Raw genomic sequence first — 20,800 nt, forward strand, 5'->3', positions numbered from 1 at the left:
TGCATTCATTGTCCATGGGAACATAAACCAGATTAAAAGGGTTTTTAGAGTATAGCAAGTCACAGAGCTTAAGAACTGTTCTGATTCAGGATAAATATACACGTGAAGTGGCCTTTTTTCTAAATAATCTGCAATGAAGACAATTAAAGTTACAGACAGAAAATCTAGCAAATCAAAATTCAGGTTCCTTTAACTTTCTTTAACAAATACTTTGATATGTACAAAGAGAGCAAATACACTTGTCAACTCAAAGTACCATACATGTTCATGTGAATGGAAGGGGACACTTTGACTGCTTATGAAGAAGCCAGATGGGAGCTTGTCTGAACTTTTTTTCTATACAAACGTAATAGAATTGGTAAACTTGGCTGTGTGAATAGATCACAAGCGTTATTTTATTGTGCTCAGTATTTTTTGTATGGATTGAAGAGTGAGTGGCAGAGAGGGCATTCTGAGGTGTTTAGAGGATGCGCCCCACTTTACGCAATTTCACTTATGCATGTGGGGGCCAGGAACGTAACTCCTGTGTAAGTGGGGAGTGCCTGTATTTTGTTTTCAACACTGTTCCTTGAGAAGATAGTTTCCTATCTCTTACCTTGAAGCTTCCCAAGCTTTCCTTTCCCAAGGAAAAACAAGTCAATTGAGTCCCAGGCTTTGAAGGGGAGGGGGGAGCAGAAGAACACAAATTTTGAAGAAGGCTGACAACTACACTCACCATACATATCCTCCTTGTCTCCCTTCAGCACTCCCCAGCACACACACACACACACACACACACACACACCAAATAAGGTACCATGAAACTTAAAACTAGGCTGGGCTGAGCCACTATTGCTTTTCACTTCATCTTAAGAAGGAAACCAAAGCTGCTAAGTCAGAGAATGGATCACTTCCAAGAACCTCAGGAAGGAAGACTTATCAAATGACCCCATCCCAGTGCTGGCTTTTTGCTTTCTGGTGGGGATCTCAGTAAATATCTGGAAGATGCCTGGAAGAGAGAAGCAAGATAATTTGGGGGCCCACACAACACATGGTTTCCGTGGCCTGCTTTTCATTAGTCCCGCTTTGCAGCCACTCATCTCCTGCAAATCTCATCACACCCTGGCAAAGCACCCACAGCATGCTAATCTTTTCATTTAATAGCAAAGCTGCTGTAATCTTTCTTCCTTTTTCCTTCTTAAAGGGCAGACAGTAATAATAATAATAGTAATCAGGCCAAAAAGACCACAGTCCTGTTCCTCTTACTGCTCTCTCCTCCCCAGCTCTTTTTCAAATCTAATACTTGATGCATTCCCATGGTTGACCTGTGCGTGCACACTTATTCTAGTTGATAACTACCAGCTGCAATAGGAAGCTTGTGCTGTGTGCCGTGTTTAAGGGAAGGGTATATCTGGGAAGGGGGGCGGAGAAAACAGTGTGCACTTCTGAAAATATCTATGCCTTTCAGGAGAATGAAGCTGCCTCACATGGACAAAACAGAAAACATATTCCAGATACCTAAGTCTAAAACTCTTGCTTTCAGCTCTGCCATTATGGGCTTCAAAGGAGTCACATGGAGCAATGTTGGCCTTTTATGTTGAGAAAGCTGAGGAGAGAATGAGGAGAGATCATCCCCCCCCCCCATGCTGAAGGTTTGACCAGCCTGAGACACAGATCTCAAACTCCAAAGAAGAGTGATTTTGGTACAATGGATTCTTTGTCTTTTATTAGCAAGAATCTTAAAAATGTCCCCACTGTATTATCAAACTGGCAAAACCCTTGGTGTATACTATTGCTGCCGAAACACTACTGAAATTGCTCTGCATGGTGGCTTCCTGTGTATAGGTCATATACAGGCCCTTCTACACACCTTTTGCCAAATACCACGAGTGTTTTATTTATTGCTACTTAATTACGTTACTTAAAATGTGGGGCAGTAATAATTTTATTCAGCAAAATTTATATACTGCTTGATTATTTAAAAAGTCACAAACCAAAAATCCTCTCTGGTTTACACTATATTTAAAAAACACACATTAAAACTGGTATTAAAATATTCAAAAGATTATTAAAATCAACAATAACTAAAAGGAACACATGTAGCTTCTACATCTCTAGAAAGGCTTGCTTAAACAAAAATGTTTTAAAGAGGTACCAAAAAGAGCACAGCCAAGGTGCCTGCCTGATAACATCCACAGTGCAGGTGCTGCGACACTAAAAATAATCATAGGATTGTAGAGCTGGAAGGGGTCACAGTGGTCATCTAGCTCAACCCCCTGCAATGCAGGAATAACAGCTAAAGAATCCCTGACAGATCAACTTCTTACAAGAGCAGAACGAACCTGTAACAGTGCCAGTTTTGAAGATCAAAGCAGTCGAGTGGGACTATCCCTCAAGTAAACTGGTCCCAAGCTGATATGGGTTTTAAATACTATACCTTGGTAATACATCATGCGTATGATTATGATTATTGATGTTGTTAGTACAGTGGTACCTTGGATTACAGACGCTTCAGGTTACAGACTCCGCTAACCCAGAAATAGTACCTCAGGTTAAGAACTTTGCTTCAGGATGAGAACAGAAATCGGGCGGCGGCAGTGGGAGGCCCCATTAGCTAAAGTGGTACCTCAGGTTAAGAACAGTTTCAGGTTAAGAACAGACCTCCAGAACGAATTAAGTTTTTAACCCAAGGTACCACTGTAGTGTATAGCTTTTGGTGTGGAATTTGTATTGCATTTTTTATATCAATTTTTTTTATTAGTTGATTTCTGTTGAAAGTGGTATATAAATGAACTAAGTTAAATATTTAAGGTAGCTAGTAATAGAGTACAAAGAGGCTGATCGCATGCGATGCATTCATAGGCACAACGTACATGCATGCAGCAATTTCAACCAGATTTCCAGTGACTGTCAAAAGCCCAGTGGTTGACTGAATCAACACTAAGAGAACATCTGTGGTATTCACAGTTACACATTTTTGAGACTGTCTCTCTCTTAATTTATTTATTTTTACACCAACACACGGGCATGTACGTACATCTATGTTCATACTGTTAGTGCTAACCAGAGACCATTTCCTTTTATTCAGCTGCCATGAAAACAGCTTTCAAGCTGTTCTGCATTCTAAAGGAAAAATGTTTGTCAAGTTGGCAGAACATGCGCTGAGTGCAGGAAGGTGCTTGGAGCTGGTCGTTAACCAAGGTTACACAGGTGTTGCTGCTTCAAACTGCGGAGAAAAACAAATTATCGCTTGTTTGAAGGGGAGGGGAAAAATATAACTCAGTGCTTGGATCCTCCTACAGCAGAGAAGTCTAACCGCAAGCTTGCTTCAGCAATGCTGACATCCTTCAGCCGGCCAAACATCACACTGAAATTCTTTAGTGAGTTGTGGTTTCCAGATTCTGCCATATGCAAAGCTGAGGTCTGCTCAGTTCTTAGAACCAGCTACTATTTGTGTACGTTTTGGTAAACTTTTAGACTCGGCCATGCCAAGGTAAATCTCAGATGCTAATGGGTCTGGGCTTTGGGATATGTTATACAGTCTCGTAAGATTTCACAGCTTTGTTATTTAAAACACTTTCCCCACCCCCATAAAACCAGACACCGTTTCAATATACAATGGAAAACTGGAAAACTGAGTATACTTTAGAAACCACCACATACTTACTCTAACAAAAGTCTGGAGCGAGCCTGGTTCTGTTATTAGTGGAAATGGGCCTACAGCAAATCATACCACTAAAAGCCTTGAACTCTGTGGACGTTTCGATTTAAGCTGAGCTGCTATCTACAGAGACTGCTTCTGGCATTCCCTCTTCCATGACAGTGCAGGAAGCAGTCCTGGCAACAGAAGGGATGATGGGCTGTGGGAGAACAGGTATTGACACTCAGTGCTTTGGGGGGGGGCACAGGGTACGCATACCCCTAAATATTTTGTGAATTTAATGGGAGAAGAAACTCATTTTTTTTAAAAAAATAGTTTCTTCTCTAGCATGGTGAATTGTCAGTTCCATTGCTACCCCCGATGGCAACTTCGTTTCCTGTCATGGTGTTTTCTGAGTCTCAGACGGAAGCGAGTGTTTAATGTGTGAAGTAGGAGTTGGAATCTAGCACGGTGATTGGTCAGTTTCGTCGTTACTACCTCCGATGGCGGTTTCCTTTTCTTTCCCAGTGTAATGCATATTCTTTGTACTTTTGTCCATTTACTGTATTTATTTTTTCCTGATTTGAACTATAAAGTGGTGATTTTCTTGAGTCAAAATGAGAGTACCCCTAAACATTTTTTTTTTTTAGAAAAAAAGCACTGCTGACACCAACTGCTTCCCAAGTTGCTGGAACCACCATTCTCCATCTCCACTTAGCAAAACTGGAAAGAAAAAAGTTCAGTGCCCAACATTAGCCTGTTATTAAGAGTGTACAATCCTTTTTACCTCAGCTATATCTGAGCAGCTGATCTTAAGGTACCAAACAAATAAAGTAGCACCTCCAAAGCAGAGGTTCTTTTGAAGTGGCCTCTTCTTTCTCCTCACAGTACTTATTTTTCACTGCTTATGAACAGGAGCTGCAATGAATTTTGCCACAACTTTGTTTACTTAGCACTTCAAAGGCCAGAAGTCTTGTAAATGTCAATATCCTGCTTGCTTAAAAGAATAGAGCAAAGCTGGGTGTGGGGGAGGAGAAAGGAAACGTCTTGTGGTTCAAAATGCAAGGGCACATACAGTAGTAGGGTTTAATTCTTACTCTATCAGTCTTGACATAATGTTGCTCTTTCCTTTGGCGATATAAACAGGAAAGAAAACGTATCATGTTTACCGTTCGCCAAATGGGGGAGGGGAAGGCCATCAGGTTGGGAATGGAAGGTTTTTTTGCGCAGTATTATAAACTTTGTTTTAAACAACACAGAATAAAGTAAGGTTGGGGAAAATGGGACACTCTTGGTGACTCTGTTCAGAATTCCTGAGATTAACAGTATATAAACACAGGCACCATCTTCCTATGCTATGAATATAAGTGGATTTCACTATTCTAAGGCACCTATAATCAGAGATAATTAAACCATTAAGCCTTTGATGTTTGCAAATATTATTGGACCATTATAGTGAAGGTTAAAGAGAATAATAAAATTCCTTATTTGAAAGGTTCTTTTAATACAACATGCAACCTTGTACTTGGGGCCCAGAACACATTAAGCCCACAACAGGGGGCAATGTTACATTTACAGAGCATTCCTGCAAGAAGATCATAAGCTACAATTAGGTGTGTAGTCTTAGTCTGCCATGTTGTACAAGCGTACTTTTCCCCACCTCACCACCATACTCTCCCCAGGACTAAGCACAGCCTTCTTGGAGATTTAGTCACCCGTAACAGCAAAAAGTTCTCGGCCCTGTTTCTACAAACATGTATTTACATCCGGTGTGTTGGGACACTCACTTAAAACACATTTTTTTCCAGCCAGGCTTTCCCTGAGGGGTGATCCAGATAAGTAGAAGGGTTGTAGTTTAGACATGGTGCAACTACTTTGAATGCAGAAGGCCTCATGCTTGGTCTATAGGGAAAGATGAGTGGGACCCCATCTGAAACAGTGGAAAGCCACTGCCAGTCAGTGTAGAGAATAATAAGCTTATTATTACTCATGCAGTTTTATTGATGATTTTATGTTGTTCACCACTTTAGTATTTGATTTTATTTTGGCTGTTTAATAATTTTTTGCATAAGAATAATAATTTTAAAAAATCAAAACCAGTCACATGACAATTAGCATTACATGACATTTTACTTGGAGAGCCTCATTCTGCTTAAAAACACACCTATTTCATATGCACTGGAGGCATGAGGGCCTGGTTTCCCATCATAAATAATATGAAAATAATATTAGGAAACAGCTAACCCTGCTTATGCTGTGATTTTTTAAAAAAGAGAGCTTCAGTTTTAAGTTCTGTGATGCCAAAATCTGCTCTTGAATGTTTATTCCCATATTGAGCCACACCTTTGTCTTCCTACTCACTGACACCCAGGTCTGCTACTGCCTTTCATTTTATATATTTATTTCAAAATGCACAAACCACTCTACATTAAAAAATACTCAATAATATTAAAGGATAGAGTACATAGAAAAATCAAATAAAAAAATACTATAAAAGTGAGAAAACAAACCATCAGGGTTTCTTGCCACCCATCTCCTGTTTCACTAGATCTCAACCACAGCTTGATGCTTTGCTTAATACCTGTTAGTGTTCTTCGCAAAGATTCATTGGACAGAAAAACCTTCCTAAAATAAACGCTGGAACAGAGAAAACTCTATGACACCCCACTCCCCAAACTATAAGATGATAACATTGAGAGCAAAGGCAGATTTAGAGGAGAACGACTGGTTTGGTTGTACTGTGTGCAGTTTCTGGGGCGCTGCAGCAGGCACTGCAACTATGAAGTCCAACGGAAGGTGAGAGGCAGATTTTGGTGTTGCACAGGGTGCCACTGAAATTTGAGATGCCAAGGTCTGCCACTGTTCAGAGACTTAAAACAGTATTTAAATTTTCTGTCCTGAAAGAGTAACTAATAAAGCAATTTCACATAACACACATGCACCCTATCTACCCGATATAGTAAATGAACCTTTGCAACTAATGCTGTCAGTTAATGAGACAGCTTTTGTAAGCTAAGTGTTCGGAGAACATTACAAAATGTATTTGCATTTGATTAAATGCTTTACTTCTCACAGTCTGCTGACAGTGTCAGAGAGCCCTGTTTCTCCACACTGACAAGTAGACATTTGTTTTCACCATAAACTGAAAGAGCAGTGAGCTAATTCTGTAACTGGTCTTTATTAGCCCATCATTTGTGACTGAAAATAAGTTATGTCTTCAGATTCCTGCTACCAGTTTAGGAAAATAAAAGGAGCGACCATGAATTTTAACAAATCTAACAGGAACTTAGTGATTGCTTTCGTGAAAATAACTTGACCCATGACCTATTTTTTCAAGCCCAATCCCAGACTCCTCCAGCCAGCTGTCTGGAAACCACAGTAGGTTCTTGAAAACACATGAGAAACAGTTGGTTCTAATATTGAGGGGAGGAAACTGGAGGAACAAGGTGGCTACTTATGGCAGAATGTTATTTTTTCTTCAGTGTCTGCCTGCATATTTTTCTAACATGTGTACTCTGTCACTTTTCTATTTTTCTTGGGTAAATATCTCTGATTTGAATGAAAAGGACCCGGGGGTCTTACTTGTTAGAACTGCACTCCACCTTGATATGTTGTTTTTGAACTGAGGTTATGCACCCCAGATACAGTGGGTGCATTTCAAACGGGGAGTATAGCTATTATAGATGCTGGTTTTACTAATACTACTCCATATGTTGTAAGAAGCAATGCTTAGGGTTCTATGGCCTAAATATCACCAGATGCAAGGGGCACCTGGAAGGGGATTCTGCTATCCTATCTGAAGAAGATTGAATGTCTGAACTGCTTTTAAGAGACAAGTGCCTGCCAACCTAGCAGTTCGAAAGCCCGTCAAAGTGCAAGTAGATAAATAGGTACCGCTCCGGTGGAAAGGTAAACGGCATTTCCGTGTGCTGCTCTGGTTCGCCAGAAGTGGCTTAGTCATGCTGGCCACATGACCCGAAAGCTGTACGCTGGCTCCCTCGGCCAATAAAGCGAGATGAACGCCGCAACCCCAGAGTCGGCCACAACTGGACCTACTGGTCAGGAGTCCCTTTACCTTTAAATGGATGGCAAAAAGCCCCTCAAGACATTCCAGATATTGCAGAACCTCCAAGTGTCCCTGTTTTCCAGGGACATCCTTGATTTAGAGAAGCTGTCCTGGTTTCTGAATTGATCCCAGAATTGATCCTTTTCCTTAGGATTAGGATGTCCTTATTTTCATTGGAGAAATGTTGGAGGGTATGGAGTTATCCAATCCCTGAGCTGTCTGAAGGCAACCCTGTATAGGGAAATTTTTAAAAATATTTAATGATTTATTATGTTTTTATACATGTTGGAAGCTGCCCAGAGCGGCTGGGGCAACCCATAACATGTGTGGGGTATAAATAGTAACATTATCATGAAGGAATGGGACATCCTTATTTTCATCGGAGAAATGTTGGAGGGTATGATACCATTGCAGATTAAAGGTTAATTAATGTTAAAGTCTTCTCTTTGGTCAGAAAGAAGCAACACTCCCTACTCCATTGGAATGAACAGAACCTTTGGTGTTTTGCTGGTGGACTTCATAAAGACTGATGATCGAGAGAAAGCACTTGATTGCACACTATGCTGCCCATCCCCAATCGCTGGTCGTCCCTCGAGTTGGCAAGGCTCACCTGACAGCAAGATGGGACCACGTCCTTAGTGTCATCAACCCAGTCCTGTGGAATGCTCTGCCAACAGAGATTCAGCAGGTGCCTTTTGTTTTAACCTTTAAATGTCTGCTGGAGAGAATTCCTGGTGCCAGATAGAAAGGCTGGTAGTGGTGGTGGGTTTTGCACATTCAGGCCCAGGCCTCAAATTTCCCTCTCCTGGGTAAAATGAGATCTCTGAAGAAAACCATTTATGCCCAACAAGCCAGAATTCAAGTGAATTCCGAAAATGTTTACTTGTTTTTTAAAGACTTATCATTGAGAAAAGTATTCCCAATGAACAATTTCAGGGGGAGTTGGACCACACACACTTCACAGACTTGGAGGTCACACCTGGAACATGTAAAGTGGGGTATGAATGCATTTGCATGATTCTATTTTATTAAAATACAATATCCCACCCCTCCAGTGCTTTTCAGATATGGCTGTTCCTGAGTTTTACTAAGTTAATAATAAAAAATACAAGATAACTAAATAGAAGAGAACCTACTTATAGTATGTTACCCCATCAGGGGGAATACAACATGCTCTTCAACCAGTGTGATCCACCCCAGCAATTTTATAATGAGAACAAAAGGAAAGAATTCAAAAACCCATACGGTGACACCAAAATTCTACAATAATCTAAAATTCCTTTCTCCTGTTCTTGCTTGGTAGGTTGTTATCCTCCCTGAAATGAAGTATTGCCTCTAGTATTGCATGCCTGCATATCAAGGCAGTCTTATTTGCCTCCCAGTTATTAAAAGAGGTTTCAAACAAAACCATTTTAGTTCTAAGCTTTATTCCCCTCTCAACTGTACCGAGGTAATACAAACCAGTGTAAATCAAAGTGTGTTCCTGCCACAAGACCCGCCCTGAAACTGTTTCCAAACAGGGAATCTAAAATTACCATATTTACAGCATCTGCAGTTGAGCCAAGTACAAATCAAGATGAATAGCTGTGACGCACAAGGTAGAGTGTAAAAGAATGCAGCTGGGCCAGTGAACAATATAGGCCCTTGGTGTTAAAGCCCCTCTAATGCCTTTCACAGAGCACAGAAACAACAACAAAGGGAGAGAGGGGGAGAGAGAAAGAAAGACCAAAAGCAAAATTCCAGTAAGATGAGTGAAAACATAGCTCAAATCCCAAGCTGCTCTGCTAATGGGCAATAGAAATAACATACAAAGGAGCAAGTAGGGAATTCAATTAATTAGCAATGTGACTGCACTACAGGGAAGGGGGAAAGAAAAGAACACTGGCAGTATCAGAAACTGCCTCTCTTATTATGTGTTAGAAGAAGGAGCTTGGAGGAAACTCAGAAGCACAAAAAACTAAGGATTTCTATGAAGCAGGCCTCCTTCTCAGGACATCTTGCAAAATGCGTAAGAAGGGTCTGGACAAAAATAAAAAGAAAGGGGAAAAAAATCCACAATGAGAAAGAACATTATACGAACTGTTTTGAAGGTTCTTCACTGGAAATAGTGAAATATCTCCCCATGTTGTTTGGTAGATTTCAGCTAAACTTGCCTTCATGTACTACGTTTAGGATTCAGGTAAAAAGGAAGTAAACAAGTAAATCTGCTAACAATCTAAGGCACTCACTCTCAGGACTAATACTTTCTAGGTTTTCATGTCTTTACAAATTGATTACCAAAGATGAAATAAGCAATTCTACTCAAAAGGCCGGTAAATTATGACAGCTATGCATTCTACTCTATCGAAAACAGTCCTCTATTTGAAGGCGGAGCAAGCCGATCGGGCTCCTGGGGCGGCGTGCATTCCCTGCGCCCTGTGGGGCCTCCGAGGAGTCTGCCTGCCTCCTCCCACTCAGCCACCCTACAGCTGAGGAGGAGGCAGCGGGCGAACCATTTGGGGCAGCATGGAGCCTGTGGTTGCCCAAGCCACCGCGTCACTCCCAGGAGAGACACGTGGCTCGGGCGTGCTGCAGGCCCCACGGTGAGTGCCGCCCAGCATTTTGTCACCCCCCTCAGTTGTGACACCCAGGGTGGCCCCTCCCTACCGCACCCCCCTTCCTCCGCCCCGACTACCATAGGACAATTTCCCCCTCTTTGATGGAGTCATCTATTTGAAGGGCTTTCAGATCAAGGATGGATTGTATTTCTATTTAAATTATAGTGATTATTTATAAATTTGCATATAAGCACATGCAAATGTATGCTCTCTTTGGTGATGCATAAGTGGTCACCTTAGAAACAATGAAGGTAGGAATCAGGAAGTGAGTGCCTGTTTCCAGCTCCTCTCCTCCATGAATTCACCTCATCCTTAAGCAAGCTTATTTGTTATGCTCGCAATAATCTTACTGAAGGCAAATGCTTCACAACTACCTATTTATCTGTCCTCGGCTTATGTCAACTTGCCTGATACATAACGTACAGAAAATAACCCTGAACAAATTTCAGTACCCTCAGAGCTTAATATAGGTAGCAGTTGTTTGTTGTTGTCCTAAACCCACTTAATTTGGAGTTAAGTCCCATTTAAATGAATGGCTCTTCCTTCTAAACAAGAATTATGGTCAGATGGTGGGATGGTAAGTGACCTACTGAGTGAGCAGGCAGGCAGACTAGTCAGTATGTAATGCAGTAATTACAATGCAGTCCTACCTACGTCTACTCAAAAGTAAGTCCTATTAAATTCAAAGGGGCTTACTCTAAGGTATGAGGAATTAGGTTTGCACTCTTACTCCCAAATAAACAAAAGATCTGACTGAGAAGCTGCAATAAGCCTAGGCTTTTTCTCTTTACATTAGTGGGACACAGAAAAAAAGTATATGGGCCCAAACCCCTTGTAGCCATTCCATGACAAGGTGAAAATCAGCACCTGAAATTATTATTTTATTTAGGTGGCAGTTCTACATACCTACTCTGCCACCAAAGTAGCACTCAAAGCATGTAAAGGTAAAGGGACCCCTAAGCATTAGGTTCAGTCATGACCGACTCTGGGGTTGCGGCGCTCATCTCGCTTTATTGGCCGAGGGAGCCGGCGTACATGTCTCAAAGCATGTACAACATTGTAAAATGCTTTAAGACGCCCCAAACACTGATAGCTAATGAATTTAATAGTTACATTGTTAATTCACTCTTCAGGAAAAAATGTTCTCCTGACCTGGCCCAAAACAACTAAAATTCAATTCACAATGCTACTGTTGGGTGCTATACTTATATTTATTGATATAAGGTAAAGGTAAAAAAGGTAAATAACTCCTGGACTGTGAAGTCCAGTCAAAGGTGACTATGGGGTGAAGCTCATCTCGCTTTCAGGCTGAGGCAGCCAGCGTTTGTCCACAGACAGCTTTCCGGGTCATGTGGCCAGCATGACTAAGCCGCTTCTGGAACAACGGAACACAATAATAATAATAATAATAATAATTTATTATTTATACCCCACCCATCTGGCTGGGTTTCCCCAGCCACTCTGGGCGGCTTCCAAAAGAATATTAAAATACTATGATACTGTGATAAAACACTGTGACAGAAAGCAGAGCACATGGAAATGCTGTTTACCTTCCCACCACAGCAGTACCTATCTATCTACTTGCACTGGTGTGCTTTCAAACTGCTAGGTTGACTATTGATATAGTGCCATCTAGGTGCTATGGTGCTTTACAATGAATGAGAGCATAGGCCCCAAGGAGCTTACAATCACACAAAAAGGCACAAGGGAGACAACCAATGAAGGGGAGGGAAATGTGAGCAAGGGGAAGAAACTAAAATGAGACTACTACTAACATAAACAAACCAAAATAAAAAAATTCCTTCCAGTAGCACCTTAAAGACCAACTAAGTTAGTTCTTGGTATGAGCTTTCGTGTGCATGCACACTTCTTCAGATACATGTACATGCACACGAAAGCTCATACCAAGAACTAACTTAGTTGGTCTTTAAGGTGCTACTGGAAGGATTTTTTTTATTTTGACTATGGCAGACCAACACGGCTCCCTATCTGTAACATAAACAAACCAGTTAGTTTCGAAATAATCTTCAAAGGCAGCCTCACATACAACATATTATAAAAATCTAATCTGGAAGTCAATGTTCGTTTCCAAGGCAAAAGGTTTCCCCGAACACCATTAAGTGCACCAATTCCAAAATTAGAACAATTAAAACAAAGTTCCTTCATCTTTGTAATAAACACTTAGCTCATATTTATATTGAAGCAGCTGAGAGTAGCAAAGAATGATTACTTGATATTCCGGCGTCAGCTTTACTCCTGGTCCTATTCATATATATTTAATCACAAAGGCTAGTTAATGAAATGTGGGGCTTTGCCCTATCTTGACCCTCCTGTTATTTTTATTTTGGCTCAGCGAGCCTTTTGTTTTCAGGTTATAACAGAACATGTTCTCTCCAATGTGGTGTTTAAATTGCCTTATTACTGGCAGGCTGTGATGTTGGGACACTGTTGGCATGAATGCTTGCACATGCCATTTTGCAAAACTACTGCAAGCACAGACTACGTTCCCAGGACTGTTGATCCAGTTGCTTCTCTTTTGCTTTTTCACTGATTGGAGGCCATTGGGCACGAATGAGCATGTTATTTAGGAAAAGAAAGTAGCTATAAGAGCAGTACTTTGAAAGATCAGTGCAGTTGGACTTGCAATGGTTTTATAGCAAACCTCTGTTGCAACCATCTCTAGGCCTTTTGGCTGTTAAATGCATATATTTTCTAGAGGCTTTCTCTACTCTGCCAATGCTCTTGGCTTTTTGCTAAAACAGGAATTTCACCTACCATAGTTTTCAGTGTATAAGACGCCCCCATGTATAAGAGGGCCCCTATTTTTTTGAACCCAAAATTAAGAAATCAATATTTTAAACATCAAACAAAACAACTTGGATTTAAAAAAAACAAAAAAACATTTAAAGCACAGGCACAGGCATAGGGAGGTGCACATTCAGGTAGCAGGGAGCATGCCCCACCAACACCCGATCCACAGTTGTGAAGCAGCGTATAGCAAGTAAATTTATTGTGAGTAGGGGCAGCTGCACAATGTTTGAAGGATGCAGAGCCATATATTTCACAATGTCTATCCAGTCTTTGCAGGGAAGTTTGAAGCTGTGTAATGTGGTACTGACTTTCCCATGACAAAATCCAGAAGTAGAGCCGTAATCAAGGACACCACCTGGGATGAAGTGCAGATTTTCCAGCTGTTCACAGTATGTTTAGGGGCATGTTCTGCAAAAACAGCTGCTCAGGGATAATAGGAAAGCAATTGTTCTCTTAATACAGGTAGTTTAAACAAAATAGTTCTTCTTAGTTTACAGATTAATACTCTACATATTGGAATTACACCGTGAGAATCCATTCAGTCGTGTGTGTTATTTGATTCCTTTACCTAATATGTAACAGAGGATAAATTGACTTTTTAAAATAAAAATGCAGCTATTAGATAGTTGTAATTGTTTTAAACATAAATATTGCACTAGTCTAAGAATATATTTATGCATTTCCCCTCTATAAAGAAGGGCATTGCTCAAATACACAGCACTTTTGAATTTTACTCCCAGTATTTGGATGCATGCCTTTTGCTTGCTTACTTGCTTTATTATTTTTTCCACTATGTTTTGGGGCTATACACAAATGGGAACAAGGCAAAGATTCTAACTTATTAATCACTATGAGAATACTAAACAAAAATACCCACAATCCTTTTCTTCATCATTAAGATGAACACATGACAGATCAAATCTGCAAGTGGCACAATAATGCATTATGTATTGCTTTACTCTTGACTCCAATACAGCATTTTTCGTTTCCGTTGCAACAATCCTAAGGTTTATAGATAAACTGGTCAATGTGTACCTTTATCTCTAATTGTTTTTAATGTTGTTTTTTAATGTGGTGGCTCTGTTTGTGCAGGTTTGCCTGGTGCCATCATTATATATCTTTAGGTGTCAAGCAAAAACTTTTTGCTATAATCAGGCCTGTAACTATCCGTGGCCTTTAAGAACTGAGTGGAATGTTTTAAATTTATTTCTCTTTCCTCTTAATGTGTCTATGTGAGGTTTATCATACAAACAAATAATGTGATCATGAACTCTTTGATTTATCTTTTTTCTTTATTTATGCAATGTATACTTTCAGCACTTAACTCATATACCCCATCATTTAAATTTAAATGTTCTCCCACTAAATCGTATTCATAAAGGCTTGAACATTTGCAGAGCAAATGCAGACATAGTTTTGGATTCTACATTAAATGAACTTAAGGATGTTCACGGAAGAAAAAATTACCACCCCCTCCTCTCTACTCTAGCCATCTGCACCCCCTGAAAAGCTTCTTTGGGAGGCCCTCCAGGTCAAGGTTGGATGGGGAGATGGCGGCAGGCACTGAAGGGGAAAGGAGTAGCCCAACACTGGAAGAAGGGGTTACCACCAATCTTAAATGAAGGATGCTCCTAAATGCAATGGAAGCCTAGTACATTTCATGGTACCCATGGGGAAATTTGAGCTTGTCTGTTAAGCCAGGCTTACAAATGCTCTGGTTTTATATACTTGCAAGCTGTATCAAGCAAATCAATTAAAAAACTGACAGTTTGCATAACTCTGCAGCCATGGCATCATGACTGCTCTTACATGATCACACTAGTTTGCACTGCAGATCTGTGTGGGGATGTGTGTGGGGTTGGAATTAAGTGGAAAACAAACTCACCAGATGAAGACAGCAAAGGAGTAAATAAGGAAGAGCACAAAGACACAATCAAATTAATACCATGGCCTTCCCAAAATGTTCAAGATGGGCCACAATAATAAAAAATAGAGTATCTACCACTTGGGCCAAAGGTAGTAGAATAGGTAGCATGATATTTGCTTCCACAAATATTGGGTTTTCATCTCTAGATAGGGCCAGCTCCAGTGGCCAACATAATCAGGCAACTGCTGAAATCCACTCCATTGCAGGGCCCCCAATGCTGACCCCCAGAGCCTCCTAGCCCTGCTGCTCTTCCTGCCGCTGATGCTGCCTGTTCATCTGCCCCCTCCTCACCAAGCACAGAATACGTGACAAGTTTCAGTAGATGAAGCAGCAGTATCTACAGGCCTTCTGCTCTCCCTCTGGGTGGTTGTGTCACTTTGGCCTAGAGGGAGAGGGTGACAGTTGAGAGAAGGAGGTGGGTCTGCTCATGGGAGAGCGCACTGAGTGTATATGCTTCCCCAAAACCCTGGAGCTAGCACTGCTGGCAGTGCAGAACTGATGCCCTAACAGTGCCATAACTACTCTTCTTCTTTGGCGATCACTCGTAGCCAAGTAAGATTGTCTTCCATGAACATGGTCTTAACAGTGAGTATGTAAGTGACTGTGGAGGCCAATTCTGGATCCACACATTTTTCCACAGTGGGGACATAGGTTTCTGGGTGGGAGTTGATCATGGTGAGGGTTTGCCAAATGTGCCTTCCTCTTAGCACGTTTCTCCCTTTCATTCTGAGTTTGAGCACCTTCAAAGTCCATGACATCTTTGGTAAAGGCTGTTCTCCAATTGGAGCGCTGGCAGGCCAGTGTTTCCCAATTGTCAGTGTTTATACTACATTTTTAAAAATTTGCCTTGAGAGAGTCTTTAAACCTCTTTTGTTGACCACCAGCATTACGCTTTCCATTTGGAATAATAATCGATAATCAGTCATCTAAACAACATGACCAGCCCATTGAAGTTGCTGTTAAAGAATCATTGCTTCAACACTGGCATTAGTTTGCCTGTCTTCCCAAGTGATATGTAAAAAATTTTGGAGACACTGTTGATGGAATATTTCAAGGAATTGGAGATGGCGTTTATAAGTGGTCGATGTTTCACAAGAATACAGTAAGGTTGGTAGTACAATAGCTTTGTAAACAAGCATTTTGGTTTCCTTGTGAATGTCCTGGTCCTCAAACACTCTGCGCTTCATTAGGGAGAAAGCTGCACTTGCAAAGCTCAGGCGATGCAGGATTTTGGCACCAATGCCGACCCTTGTGGAAAGATAGAAGTGATCAACACTTTCCAACGTTACACCATTGAGTTGGATTTGTGGCACTGCAGAGGGGTTGTTTTGTGCTTGTTCGTGCAGCACTTTGGTTTTTTGGATATTGAGAGAGAGGCCAAGCTTTTGTAAGCTTCTGCAAAGATATTTAGGATGGTTTGGAGGTCATCCACTGAGTGTGCACACACTATGTTTTCACCAGCATACTGAAGCTCTATGACAGAAGTTATGGTAACCTTACTATTTGCTTTCAGCCTACTCAGATTAAGAAGCTTTCCATCTGTTCGATATATGATTTCTACTCTGGTGGGGAGTTTCCTACATAATGTGTAGGATCATGGCAATGAAAATAAAAAATAGTATTCTCCACAGGTATGCAGCAAACAGGAATTGTTACACAATAAGCTACCAATTATACAGTACCTCAAGAAGAGTACCACACAGTCCTTAACTGTTAAGCACACCAAGCCATATTATATAATTAGAAATACTTAAATGCTGCATCAATAGCCCCCCTCCCCAAATATTGCTTCCCCCCCTTCTTCTGGCACTTATTAGTGTCTTAAGTAAACAGCTGTCTTCCCACATGCCGGCCAGAGCCAAAATAAGCTACCCCTCCAGATGTGAACACCCAGACACAAACATACTGCTTCTCTCACAATCTCTTTCCTCTGTAATATGAGACATGTTCAAGAGAAACTGGGTAGTGTTCAGGATACTGCAATGGAAATGCTTGTCTTCACAGTCTGGCATAGAGAGGACTACTGTTCTTTCCTTTTTTTAAAAAAAATAATAAAAATCCTGCTCTTGGCAATGTTTGTTTTTCTAACTCGTTCCCAGAAATCTCTTGGGGGCTTCATACCCAGAAAGGAATAATTACTGCATTACCTTGGCCTTAGCCACAATGTCAACCTTGTTAGGCCTGTTCTGTGGAAACAGGCGGATTCAAACACCTGCTGCTGTTGCATTTATTTGATAAGCTTCATGGTTTGTTAACATAAACCTGATCCCAATGACCTGAAAGAGGATGATAAAGGATGAGAGGTGGAAGGGATGGAGAGCTCTAAGATCTTATAACCCTCCTCAGCTCAAAAACGGAATATTCCTTCCCTGTGCTGTTCCCCTGCTGCTAGTCTCCAGTATTTCAAGCCAAGATGATTTGAAAGGTTGGTGTTCTCCCTGCAGTTTTGCAAGCAGATGTGGAAGAGGCTAGGATTCCCATACTTTATGAGGGATTAACCAACAAGCACAGGATCAACAAGGGGATTGTTGTAGTTGTGGCTGCACATGGGGCTTCCTAAAGCAGACAGAATGGCTACACACACTTGCTGGTATGGTGGTATGCTCGGAAAGGCTGACTTAATAATGCAGCCTATTTGTAAGCAGCTAGGGAAGAGTGATGTTGGGGACTGGGGAAGACTAAAAGCAGGAGATGAAAAATTGTGGGGGAAGAGATGGAAATGTACATTTGGCTCGTGTGTCACAAAGGGTGCTTGTTTTGTACAGTAAAGAGGAAATGAAATAATGCTCCCACCCACTCTGCCACATAGATAACACACACGAATCTGTCCTTCTATAATTGACGGCAATTAAACAGAAATATCCTTCAATTTCCATAGTGCTTAAGGCCCAAAAATACTTTAAGGGGGGGAAAAAGAATACAGTTTGTAGGGAGAGGAGAGTTGGAAGACTATATTCCCTAATATACTACTTGGTTTTCACATTATATTTATGATATAGCAACTCTAGCAACTGATTTCATGTATTTGTTTGGTAGGTAAAGCAGTGGTTCAGACCAAAGAGTGCACCTTCCTCATTTAGAGAAAAGGGAAACAATAAAAGCAGCTGGTTAATGAAAAGGTTTTAATGTGCAGTTGAAATTGTCTGCTCTTAAACAATAATATAAACAAGCCTGTTTAATTATATATGTCAAACACTCACAAACCTTCAGAACAGAAATCCAGGTTTTTTTTTATCAGTGTCAGCCAATCCTCTCTGAAGCTGGCCTCTACAGCACAACCCATGCTTTGTGTTGAGTAGTTTAGCTTCAGTAAAAGAATAAAAATCAATTAAAGCCATCTTTTCCACTATAGCCCCCACCCAGGATACAGAGGCCAGTTCAGACCAATTCAGCTCAGTGGGGTTTTTTTGTTTTGTTTCCTAAATCTTGGGCACAAGCCATTATTAGGCTGCAGCAGATCTTCATCTAGATGAACTTTTTTTCCTGTAGAAGATCTCTCTCTTCAGTTTCGAAAAGGATTACATAGTGTTACATAAATTGAAGAAAAACGAAGAGGCAAGCACTGGAAATTTGCTTTCCATTTGTTGAACATCCTTGCTTTCTATATAAGGAGAGAATGGGACATAGTAGGGAAATACTATGCCTAAGTGGTCTAGGTATGGGACCTAAACTACATAATTTTCTTCCTCCATGCTTACATGTCACATGTTGAACAAAACTGGGGGTGGGAGAGCTCCATGAAAAACCCCTTATTTCTACTTCGTTATGGATGTTTTTTCATGCCTGGTCACAGCCATATTTCCTCCAATCTGTTTCTATTCTGGTGCCAGTTTTTAAAGAACCTGGAAGGCTTTTTCACTGTGTGTTCCAAGCAAATGGGCTGTGAACATAATGATATCACAGCACTGCGTAGCCAGTCGGGTTTGGCTACAAGATGTCACTAAGTGTAAACCAAGTCCTCGCATTGTCCTGCCTGAGGGAGAAAGAAAGAAAGAAAGAAAGAAAGAAAGGAAGGAAGGAAGGAAGGAAGGAAGGAAGGAAGGAAGGAAGGGAATACATCCCTGCTGCCCTGACAGCAGGGCCAAGGGTCTTGCCTTGCAGGGTTTTTGTCCACCAATGCTGCAAGACACCACCCTGTTTCAGCCTAATAGTTAACAGATGACTAGTTGTGGGAGTTTATGAACAGGGGTGCATGGATGTGGTCCTGTTGTTTTAGCTGAATTCCCTCGCTGCCGCCTGTGTCCTTCTGACAAAAAGGTGCAAAGATTATCAAAAGGCGGGAGCACATTTCATGGGGTGTGAAAGTATTCATGAAACATGTTCCCACATTGTGGCTCAGCACAAGTTGCCAGTCAAATAACTGGCTTTCTTATTATTCCTGGAGAAAATAAATAAATAGTAGCTCTTATTATAGAATATAAATAATAATCGCCTATGATGACAGGGATGCACCATAGTTTCTGTAAAGTGAACGTGATTTTACAATGCTATAGTTATCTGTAAAGTAATAAATAAATAAATAAATAAATCAGCACTATTGCTTAAACTGCCTTACAAGCAGTTTCAGTGGAAAACCCAGGGGTCTCTGTTTTGAAATGAGAGGTCAGGCTTCCTAGGGACAGCTCCTTCAAGATGATCCTCATTAAATCATAGGGCTGAAAGGCTTCATCTAGTCTTATTCCCTGCATGGTGATTGGACTGAACAGGCCAAAGCTAGCTATGAAAAATGTTTATTCAAGCTCAAAGGTCTGGCTCCAGGTTCTTCTGAACCTCTTCACTCTGGCAGGATGCAATCACAAGAACAATGAAGGAGGATAGGGATGGGGTGGGAGCACGAGAAAACAGCAGGGGGCAAGTGATATAGCAAAGGAAGCAGGATGAGTTTCATCAGCAAGAGAGTGAAATGTCACATATTTTGACATTTGGAGGCAAGTCAGTGCTTTTTTTAGTGTTTTGATGAAGACACAATACAGGATTCTTTCTTTAATTATACACAAACAGAACAAACTCCTAATATTTTTCCAGTTTCGTTTTAACCAAAAAGATAGTAGGTAGAGTTAACATCAGGACATATTTTCTTTTCTGCCTGACCAAATGCTTACTTCATTTAAGAAAGGATAGCAGACAAATTGGTGGAAGCTTTATTTCATTCTCTAATTGTGTGTGGGTGTGGGTAGCTGTGGGAATTACAGACAGCTGGAAGAACCCTATGACAAAAAGAAATGTACTTCCTGCTTGTGTTTTATTTCATAATGAGTGCTATTCTGAATCATTCTCAAGCTTCTCTCTTCATCTGTTTTTGTCTTGTGTGTAACAAGAGGTGCCTCAGCAATAGAACCGTTGTTAAAGTGTCTGGCTGGAGGGTTCACTCCTTTGCCTCACACTTCTGCAGCTGTTGAACTCCAGTGCCTGACTGTAAATAAGGCCATATTTCATGTGTCTTCTTGTAGTATAAGAACCACAGCCTTGTAAATCCAGATTCATTTGCTGGGGGAATTTTTTTGTTTAAGTTCTTTATAATAAACACAACCTCTTTATTTTAAATGAACGTGAGATGACAATTATTTGAGAACTTCCTTAAGCTGATATGGGGAAATATTTATTCAGTGATGTGAATATTTCAACAGTGCAATCCTAGGCAGCCTAATCAGAGGTCTCTCTGAGTTCAATAAGACTTACTCCCAAATCAGTGTGCATAGGAATGCTGCCAGAGCCCTCCCTGCTTTCGTTTTCCACTATAATCCTGCAGGTATTTGGTAATCTGAATAATCAGGACTCTA

At 40.8% G+C, this 20,800-nt stretch overlaps 1 protein-coding gene across 19 annotated transcripts in view; it reads right to left on the reverse strand.

The window, feature by feature from the left end:
• The window catches only part of RAD51B (RAD51 paralog B), a 403,358-nt gene that overhangs the window by 171,510 nt on the left and 211,048 nt on the right, over positions 1-20,800 (reverse strand). Inside the window, exon 10 of one of the 19 annotated variants that reach the window (XM_081212878.1) lies at positions 9,658-9,704. The exons of the other annotated variants lie outside the window; for them this stretch is intronic. Coding sequence (XP_081069004.1) covers positions 9,673-9,704 — 32 coding nt within the window. The 3' untranslated portion in view covers positions 9,658-9,672. Of the gene's footprint in view, positions 1-9,657; positions 9,705-20,800 lie in introns of those variants that run through there. 19 annotated transcript variants of the gene reach the window in all.

The sequence above is a fragment of the Podarcis bocagei genome (assembly GCF_964188305.1).
Source record: "Podarcis bocagei genome assembly, chromosome: 1".
NCBI classification, from domain to species: domain Eukaryota; kingdom Metazoa; phylum Chordata; class Lepidosauria; order Squamata; family Lacertidae; genus Podarcis; species Podarcis bocagei.